The sequence below is a fragment of the Ailuropoda melanoleuca genome, chromosome 9 (assembly GCF_002007445.2).
Source record: "Ailuropoda melanoleuca isolate Jingjing chromosome 9, ASM200744v2, whole genome shotgun sequence".
In the NCBI taxonomy this organism is placed as follows: domain Eukaryota; kingdom Metazoa; phylum Chordata; class Mammalia; order Carnivora; family Ursidae; genus Ailuropoda; species Ailuropoda melanoleuca.
The window spans coordinates 102,454,094-102,462,751 of record NC_048226.1 but is presented as its reverse complement, the minus strand read 5'-3'; the positions used below and the strand labels follow the sequence as shown (position 1 = coordinate 102,462,751).

General features: G+C 65.7%; 1 protein-coding gene across 1 annotated transcript in view; it reads left to right on the top strand.

Moving 5' to 3' along the window:
- Position 1: 1 nt before the first annotated feature.
- Positions 2 to 8,658, top strand: part of MAFA (MAF bZIP transcription factor A) — a gene marked incomplete at its 5' end in the record, with an annotated part of 34,673 nt that continues 26,016 nt past the window's right edge. Inside the window, 6 exons of the mRNA XM_034668533.1 lie at positions 2 to 774; positions 2,142 to 2,240; positions 2,839 to 2,879; positions 2,964 to 3,065; positions 5,046 to 5,203; positions 8,020 to 8,210. Of these exons, the coding sequence (XP_034524424.1) occupies positions 2 to 774; positions 2,142 to 2,240; positions 2,839 to 2,879; positions 2,964 to 3,065; positions 5,046 to 5,203; positions 8,020 to 8,210 (1,364 nt within the window). The remainder of the gene's footprint in view (positions 775 to 2,141; positions 2,241 to 2,838; positions 2,880 to 2,963; positions 3,066 to 5,045; positions 5,204 to 8,019; positions 8,211 to 8,658) is intronic.

The window sequence follows — 8,658 nt, the reverse complement described above, 5'->3', positions numbered from 1 at the left end:
CGGCGCGGCGCAGGCCGGGGCCACCCCGGGGCCGACGAGCGGGGGCCCGGGCGCCGTCGGGGGCGCCTCGGGGAAGCCGGCTCTGGAGGATCTGTACTGGATGAGCGGCTACCAGCACCACCTCAACCCCGAGGCGCTGAACCTGACGCCCGAGGACGCGGTGGAGGCGCTCATCGGCAGCGGCCACCACGCTGGGCACCACGGCGCGCACCATCCGGCGGCCGCCGCGGCGTACGAGGCTTTCCGGGGCCAGGGCTTCGGGGGCGGCGGCGGCGGCGCGAACGACATGGGCGCCGGCCACCATCACAGCGCTCACCACGCCGCCCACCACCACCACGCCGCCCACCACCACCACCACCACCACGCCGGCGCAGGCCACGGCGGCGGAGGCGCGGGCCACCACGTGCGCCTGGAGGAGCGCTTCTCCGACGACCAGCTGGTGTCCATGTCGGTGCGCGAGCTGAACCGGCAGCTCCGCGGCTTCAGTAAGGAGGAGGTCATCCGGCTGAAGCAGAAGCGACGCACCCTCAAAAACCGCGGCTACGCGCAGTCGTGCCGCTTCAAGAGGGTGCAGCAGCGGCACATTCTGGAGAGCGAGAAGTGCCAACTCCAGAGCCAGGTGGAGCAGCTGAAGCTGGAGGTGGGGCGCCTGGCCAAGGAGCGGGACCTGTACAAGGAGAAATACGAGAAGCTGGCGGGCCGGGGCGGCCCCGGGGGCGCGGGCGGGGCCGGCTTCCCGCGGGAGTCCTCGCCGCCGCNCCTCGCCGGCCGGCGGTAACAACGACCCCTATGCGCACGGAGCGCGGGGTTCCCGGGAAAGTTGAGCCGCAGAGAACTTCCTCCCCGGCGTCCGCCTGTACATATGCCGAGCGCGGTTCTCCGCTCCGACGCCGCCCGCCCGCCTGTCCCTCGTCCGTCTTCCTTCTTGCGGCCTCACCTTCCTTGCCCGTTTTTACTACTCCTTTTTAAAGCGACCTTATTTTCGAAGTATTTCTATTTATTTTGCTCGGTGATTAGGAAAGAAAACCCCGGAAGAAGCTCCCTCATTCCCGGCCGGGGTCCACCCTCAGACGTCCGCGTGTCCCAGCATGTGTCGCTCGCTCGCTCGGAGGGATCCGGTCCCTGCCTGCCCTCCTGCCCGCCTGCCCCCAACCCTGCCACCGGCGTCCCCTAGAGATTGAAGCCAAGGAATATTATCTATGCTGTGTTCAGTCCTACTGCCCTACTATACTCAAGGGGGGGAGGGGGGTTGGGGGGTCGCCGCGCTCCGCGGGTGGGGGCTGGCCCGGACTCCCCTGCTGCTATTTCTCTATGCACCAGATCGTATTTATTACTCCCGGAGAAATATATCTTATTTTAATCTTCAAGAGAAGTGGAAGAAGAAAAAAAAAGTGATGCACAGTATTTCTAGCAAAAAAAATTTTTTTTAAAAGGAGGTTTCAGCCTGAACCTCCTGGCATGGGGGCGAGTGAAGGAAGTGTTTTTATTTTAATTTAAATTGTGTTTAATTTTGTTTGTGGAATCTTTTTTTTTTTTTAAAGCCCAGTGGCTTTTTGGACTAGCCAGTGGGGAGATCCCTGCAGGACCGCCAGGCCCCTGGCCTCCAGTGGGTCCTGTGCTCCTCCCAGGCCTGCTTCTGCCCAGCACTCCGAGCAGGAGACACTCTAAGTCGTTCAAAGTTTTCTTGTATTGTTGGGTTTTGTTGGATAATTTTTTCATTTGCTATGAAGCCGAGAAAGGGAAGAAAAAACACAAAATAAATCCGTTTAGATCCAAAGTCACTGGAGCCTGGTTGGTTTTTCTGTGGCTTTCATTTTTGCCCTGTTTCTCCCTGAATAGAAAGAAAAGGAGGTCCGTGACCAGGGTCCTGCCTTAGCTCTGGGTGACCCGCCTGGGCCGCCAGAGAGACCCTAACCAGAGCTGTAAACACGGCTGCTGTCAGCCAGTGGGACCCGCAGGCATGTGCCCTGCCCGCCCTCTGGGGCCGCCCGGTGGACAGGAAGGCCTCAAGGTGGTGGCCCCAGGCTCCCACTAAGGCGGGATGGTGGTGACGCCACATGCAGCGCCGGTGGCCAGTATTGTCCCCAGTTCTGAGCCCGCCGTCTCCCCCCCAGGGGTGGCCTGGCCTCTGTCTTTTAAAGGCCCGAGAGCCTGGGCTGCGGGGGCTCTAGGGAGGAGCTGGACTTCTGGAAATCTCGCATCCTGAAGGGTCCCGGGGCAGTTGCAGGACTTGGGGGACTGTGAGCCCCTTCACCACGGGATGGAGGCCCGCGAAGTTCTGCCCTGGCGCAGTTAGAGGGACGCTTCGCGGGCAGCCAGCGCGGTGCTGCTTCTCCGTCCTCGGCCTCAGGGTCGGGACAGCTGCAGTTCTCGGTGAGTGCTTGGCCTGAGCCTGTCCGACTGCCTCAGTCTGACCCAGAGAAAAGGTGAGTGCTGCCACCTCCCCTTTTGCTTTAGAATAAAGCTGGTAGCAAGACCATTGGGTCTCCATGGGGGTTTGAGCAAATCTCCAAACCTGGGGCTGAGATCTCGAGCCCGCAGGAGGGAGTGACGTGGTGCATCTGGGGGCAAAAACACTGGTGCAGAGAGAAGTAGGAATGGGGGGTGCGGGGATGAGCTCAAGGACCAAGTGGGGAGGCTGCAGCCCGACCAGGGGCTGCCAGCCAGCCCAGCAGGTCCCAGCCGGCCTTGGGACGGGGACCCGGAGGACTCGAGGGGATCCCCGGAGGCGGTGTCCGTTCACATATGGGCAGGGTCTGCTGGCGGGGTTTTGACGGGGACACCTTAGTTCTCACTGTTGCCGCCAGAAGAGCCGCCTGGGCGTCTTCCTCCTGGCAGAGAAAGCAGGCTCGAGGACCGGGCCGCCAGGCCCATCGAAGGTGGGGGCAGGGCTGCCAGGCCCAGAGGCTGTCTCTTTGAGGAGGCAGTGGCGGCAGGGAGCTGTGCTCCCCCCGTCCCTCCAGCCCTCCAGGCGTCCCGGAGCTCCGACCGCAAGAACCTGGATTCGGCTCAGAGGCCGGGATGGAGGGCCCCCTACGATGGCCGTCCCGGGGCTGCCGCCCTCGGTGGGTTTCTCCGCAGCACTGGGCTTGGCGTCACTGTCCCGTTCTGTCTTCTGTTTTCTCCCTTCTCTCTGNGAGGACGGCGGACTCTACTTCTTGATTTTAGAGGCAGATCTTTTCCTGGGAAAACACCCCGTCTGGGGAAAGGCCCCTCGGCTCCCGAGCTCCCCTGTACACACTGGCTGGGAGTGCGGAACCCAGGCCCTCAACCTGCTGTCGGCTGGGCTCTGCGGGGCCCTCCCCGGGCCGGCCGCCCACCGCATCAGCAGCGCTGGGGCCCTGAGCCTCGGCTCACCCCGCAGAGAGCCCCCAGCGGGCCAGGCCCCCCTGGGGAGGGGCTGGGGCGGGGGGGGGGGGGGGGCGGGCGGCCCCCCCCCGGCAGTCAGGCTGAGGCTGGGGAGGGGCAGAGGACGCGCCAGGAGAGAGGGTCCTCCGGGGTGTCTGTGTGTCCAGAGGGGCCCGTGGGTACGTGGGGGCAGTGCGAGCTTGAAGCCTCCTGGGCCAGGGCAGGGGTGAGCTCAGTGCCCAGGCTTCGGAGCAAGCCTCCACTCCACATGCAGACTCCTGAGCCCCACGCCCCCTCTGAGAGGGGTGACCTACACCCTCTGCCTCGACGTTCAAGGGGGGCCGTGGTGGCACCCTCGCCTCAACCACTCAGCTCACAGGTTCCATGCTTTGTCCTCCCCGCGGAGGTCCCAGGAGCCATCTTTCTGATGGAATCCTTCCTCCCGACCTTGTGGCCTCCACCTCCCTGCCCCCGCCCCCGCCCCCAACCCCCCACCCCAGGCGTTCATTCATTCCTTGGTTACTTCATTCGGTCTGAGAGTCCCTTCTCTGTGCCCGGCCTGGCAGGGACCCCAGCAGGGACCAAGATGACCACCTTGGCCCAGAGCTCCGGAGGGAGATAGCAAACTCACCGAGTCCACGAGCTGGTCAGACTGCCGAGTGCCAGAGTAAGGGAGGAGGCAGGGGTTTGGGTTTGCATACTGCAGGGGTGGGCTGGGGCATCGAGGCAGGTGCAGACAGCCTAGAGGGTGGCAGGAGGACTCCTGGGCGGGACAGACCAGAGGGAGACTCGTGACGGGCCTCCGCTCGGGGACAGGGCCCCGCACACATGCTTGACGAGTGCACCCCCACCACAAACACAGACATGCACACTAAACTCGCGTGCCCTGGGCAAGCCCCCCCCCCAGCTCGTTTCCTGCGTGGCTGCCCCAGCACAGCGGCTGTCCCTGGCCGGAGGCCACTCTCCCACGCCCTCACCCACAGCAGCTGTAGTCCGTTCTCGCTGCAACTCCCAGCACCCTGTACCCCAGCCTGCCCTTGCCATGCCTCTGCCCAGCGGCCTCTGGGGGCAGCGTCGTTCCAGGCCCCCACCCCACACAGAACACCCACTTGAGCGTTGTCCTCTGCGCCTGCAAGGGTCCCTACACCCCAAACATGCACACGCACCTCACAGCTGCCATCTTGTCCTCCAGCTGGTTAGGGTTCCAGGAATCCAGCTCCCAGCTGCTGGCCCTGGCTGGGCCCCAGGGCTGCTCTGTGCTGGGTGCTGCCCACTTCTGTCTGCAGCCTGCAGCCCCCAGCTGCTCTGCTGCCACCAGAGCCCCGTGTTCTGCAGCCCGTGAGTGTGCGAAGGGCCCCCACTCTGGTTTCCTAGTTATAGCTGGCTCCTAGGGTGGCCGAGTGCAAGGCCACCGTGTCCTCTTCCCACTTCCCCGGGAGGGTGGGCGCACACAGGCAGGCAGGCAGAGGTCAGGGTGACAGGAACAGACACGTGTGTGTAGACGTGGCCACGTGCATAGGCTAAGACATGCAAACGCACAGACCCCGACCTGCCCGCCACACACACGTGCACAGGCACACTCACGGCTACGCACGTGTGGGAGCACAGATGCACAAAGGACAGCGCACACACATGTGACCTGCACACAGGGACCCCGTGGGTTGTGTCTGTCCCTGTCCCTGCATCTCCTATCCTAGCCAAGTGCCTCGTGGGCTCTGACACCGGCTACCCCAGGGAAGCGGTGCCCTCAGCCACCATCTGCTTGCTTCTGCCTGACCCCAGGACCCCACAGCCCCCGCCACCCGCCCTGGACTCTTCACTGCTTCTGGCCCAGCCTGGCTCCTCGGTGCCGCCCGTGAGGGCCCGGAGGCCTTGTTCCTTGCCACGTGTCCCTGAGAGCGGAAGCCTTCCCTGGGCCTACCCAACCCCTGGGGACGGATGTGACACAAAGCCCAGCCTCCGCCTCAGTGGGGCCCTTTACCAGCTGCGCGGGGTTGGAGGCTCGGTGCCCAGAGCTCATTCACTCAGTGGGTCCTGGATGCAGCCTGGGCGGGCCCCCCCCCCCCCGTGGTGGCCTGGAAGGGCTCAGAGGCCCACCTGCAGACAGGGGCTGGTCTTTGCAACCCGCCTACCACTACCACGCAGGGCCTGGAGCCTGGGGCTGGTGGCCCCTTCTGGGTCCCAAGGAATGTCAGAGCACCCCTTGTCTGTGGCCATGCATGGGCCTGTCTGGCCCAGGGCCTGGGGACCTGGGGCAGCATGAGCCGCAGGAGCAAGCCTGTACCCACCCCCAGAAGCCGGGGACTCCTCTCCACCTGCTCTGGGAAGCAAGCAAGTGGGAGCTTGGAGCCAGCCACAGAGCTGACAGGCTGGGTTGTCCCTGGCACTTGGGACGTTTGGGGGACAGGGAAAGGCCCCCAGCCCCCACTGGCCCCCACAGGGACCCCACCCCACCCCACTGCCCCAGGCTCCAGGACGTTGGCCATGACGATGGGAGAGGACTCTTCCGTTGACTCAGAACTACTGATTAAGCACCTACTGTGTGCCTATTCCAGGAGGGAGGGACAGAACAGCAATTTGACACAGCACCATTCTGGCGGGCTGCAGGGGTAGAGGCCGGTGGAGTGGGCGCTGAGTAAAGGGGGTGGGCAGAGACCCAGCCCTGGTGCCCAGAGGAGGCGAGGGGAAGAACAGGTGGAGGGACCTGGCGCGGGTGGTGGGAAGCAGGCGAGGAGTGCGCCGGAGCGGACTGCGCAGGGAGGGGGCAGGTGGGAGCGGCTCGGCCGGCCCACCGCGAAGTCATCAGGTGGACGAGTGGAGAGGCCCCCCCGGGGGCCACAGGACACTTCCCGGGGACCCGCCAGAGAGGGCTGGGGAGCAGGCGGGGCCAGAGGCGGGAGGCTGGGGACTTGGGGCCGGGGAGAGGCTCAGCGTCCCCTCGGCGGTCTGCAGGGAGGTGGGAGGCCTGGCCCTGGACGGACAGGGGAGGCGGGGTTGCGCACCGATGCCCGCCCTCGGCGCTCACACGCACACGCACACTCGCGTGCGGCCGGGCACCAGCGGAGCAGGGACGACTAATTTGCTGTCGGCGGGCTCAGCGCGGCCTAATGCACAGTGACACCGCTCAGCTGCTGGGGACTCCAGCTATCGCGGCCCATTAGCTCGCCTCGGTGGAGGGCGACCTGTCGGCGGGGGCGAGGCCGGCCTGGTGCCCCCGGAGCTGTTCGCTTGTCCTCCCCCCCTTCCCCCTCCCTGCTCTCCCCGCGTTCCTCCTCTCCTTTCTCCACTCGCTCCTCCAGGAAGCCTCCGGGGTCAGTGGCCCGGCACCATCACCCCGAGAGTTGGCTTGGGGTGGAGGGAGGTTCTCAGGGCGCGTGCGCTGTGGCCGAATCCTGCTAAAACGCAGATTCCCTGGGCCTCAGGGTGGGCCGAGAACCTGAATTTCTCAGTCACTCAGACCCAGGCCGCAGGGCAGGGGGTAGAGGCCACAGCTAGGGAGTTTTCTTTTGGGCGGATGGGATCGCAGGAGGAGGCAGGTTTCTTGGGGGCGGGGGAGGGGGGTGGTGGCTTTCACACTCGGAGCCCCGGCCTCTGCTGGCCCCCCACCTCCCCTGAGCCCTGGGAGGCCGGAGGGCTGGGTGGGAGGAGCGGGCAGTGGGTGTGGCCGCCCCCCCAGGGCGGGACATTCCAGCCACCCACCCCAGGCCTACTGCTGTCCCTCGGGCTCCTGGCATTCCCTGAGCCTTGTCACCTCCTCCACCCTGCCCTCCCTGACTCTGGTGCCCTTTCTTGCCATCACCCTGGTTAGGTGCCCTGAGGCCAGCTGGGGTCAGAGGCAACTGCCCCGGTCCCTGGGCGGCTGCCTTCCCAGACACACCTCTGAGGCCCTGGGACTTGCCTCTAGGTCCCAGCCTGTCCTGCCGGCTGCTCCCTTGGCCATCCCCACAGGGGCAGGCTCCTTCAGGTCTTGCCAGGCCGCCCCACCTCCCTGGCACTTCCCTCCCCCTGGGTCACTTCAGCCTGGTCCAAGCTCCCAGGGAACTGGCCTCTCCTCCCCTCCTGTGGGTCGTCCCCTTACTGCCCTCCCTCCCACCATATTCTCAGAGAAGGACCGAGAAGCACGTGCCAGATGCCGGATCGCAGGACCTGTTGGCCTCCTGGGAGTGGCCCTGGGGGTGGCGATGAGGGCTGGGGCGCAGAGAAGCCCAGGATTTGCCTGAGGTCACTCAGTGGGGCCCAGCTGGACTCCAGAGACCGAGATCGTCCCCCTCTGCAGGGCATTGGTCTTGTCTGGGGGGTGGGGTAGCCTAATGGCGCTGCGCCTGGCCCACCCAGACTCCCTCCCCAGCGTCTCCAGACGGATGCCTCAAGTCTCTCCTTTAGAAGCCCCTAGGGCTCCTGGGTGCCCTCAAGCCCCAACTCCGGAGGTCTTAGCGCTCTCTACTCCCTGTCCCAGCCATGCCCATCCTTCCTTCCTAACTCCACCCCCGCACCCTGAACTCCCGAGGTCAGCCCTTTCCTGACCCCCAGGTCTCCCGCTCTGCCAGGGAGCATGGGTGGAGCGCTGCTGCAGGCTCTTCTGCGGGCAGCGAGCCGTGGGGAGCCCCTCCGGCTCCCACCCCAGCTCCAGCCCCACAGCACTAGAAGCGCCCTCTCTTCCGGGGACCGCAGAGTTTGGGGACCCTGGACGGCGGGCTGGGCAGCCACAGGGACCGGAAGCCGCGCTCAGCCGCCCCAGGGCTTCTGCGTTTGCGGCTGTGGAGCTGGGGCTGCGGCTGCCGTGGCGGGACGGTGGCGGGACGGTGGCGGGACGCGTGCAGCGGCCGCGAGTGCAGACGGCGCTACCGGCAGCGCTTCCAGAGGTGTGTCTCTGTGCGCGAGACGTTCTGGGGCCGTCCCTGGGGGGCGGGCGGCTCACAGAGCTCAGTGCCACTGGGGGGAGAGCCGGTCACCACATAAAGAAGGAAAGGATAGAGTGAATCGGAGAGGGTCCCACGCCTTGGAGAGAGGGAGACAGGGCAAGGAGGAGGGAGCAGGGAGGGAGGAGGGACAGGGGGAGGGCAGGGGGAGGAGGACCTGGGGAGCTCACAGGTCCAGTGGGGGTGGGAACAGCATAAGGGCCCCTACTTCTGTACAGAGTGTGGGGGAGAGAGAGCGGGGGGGGGGGGGGGGGGGACAGAGTCAGAGGAGGAGAATCTCCTGGCAGCGAGGCTCCCTCACCTGCCCAGGGGCTGAGACAAGGCCAAGCCCTCAGTCTGCACGACTGTGGCGTGGACTGAGGGTCACAGGACCTGCTCCCCGGGCTTGCTC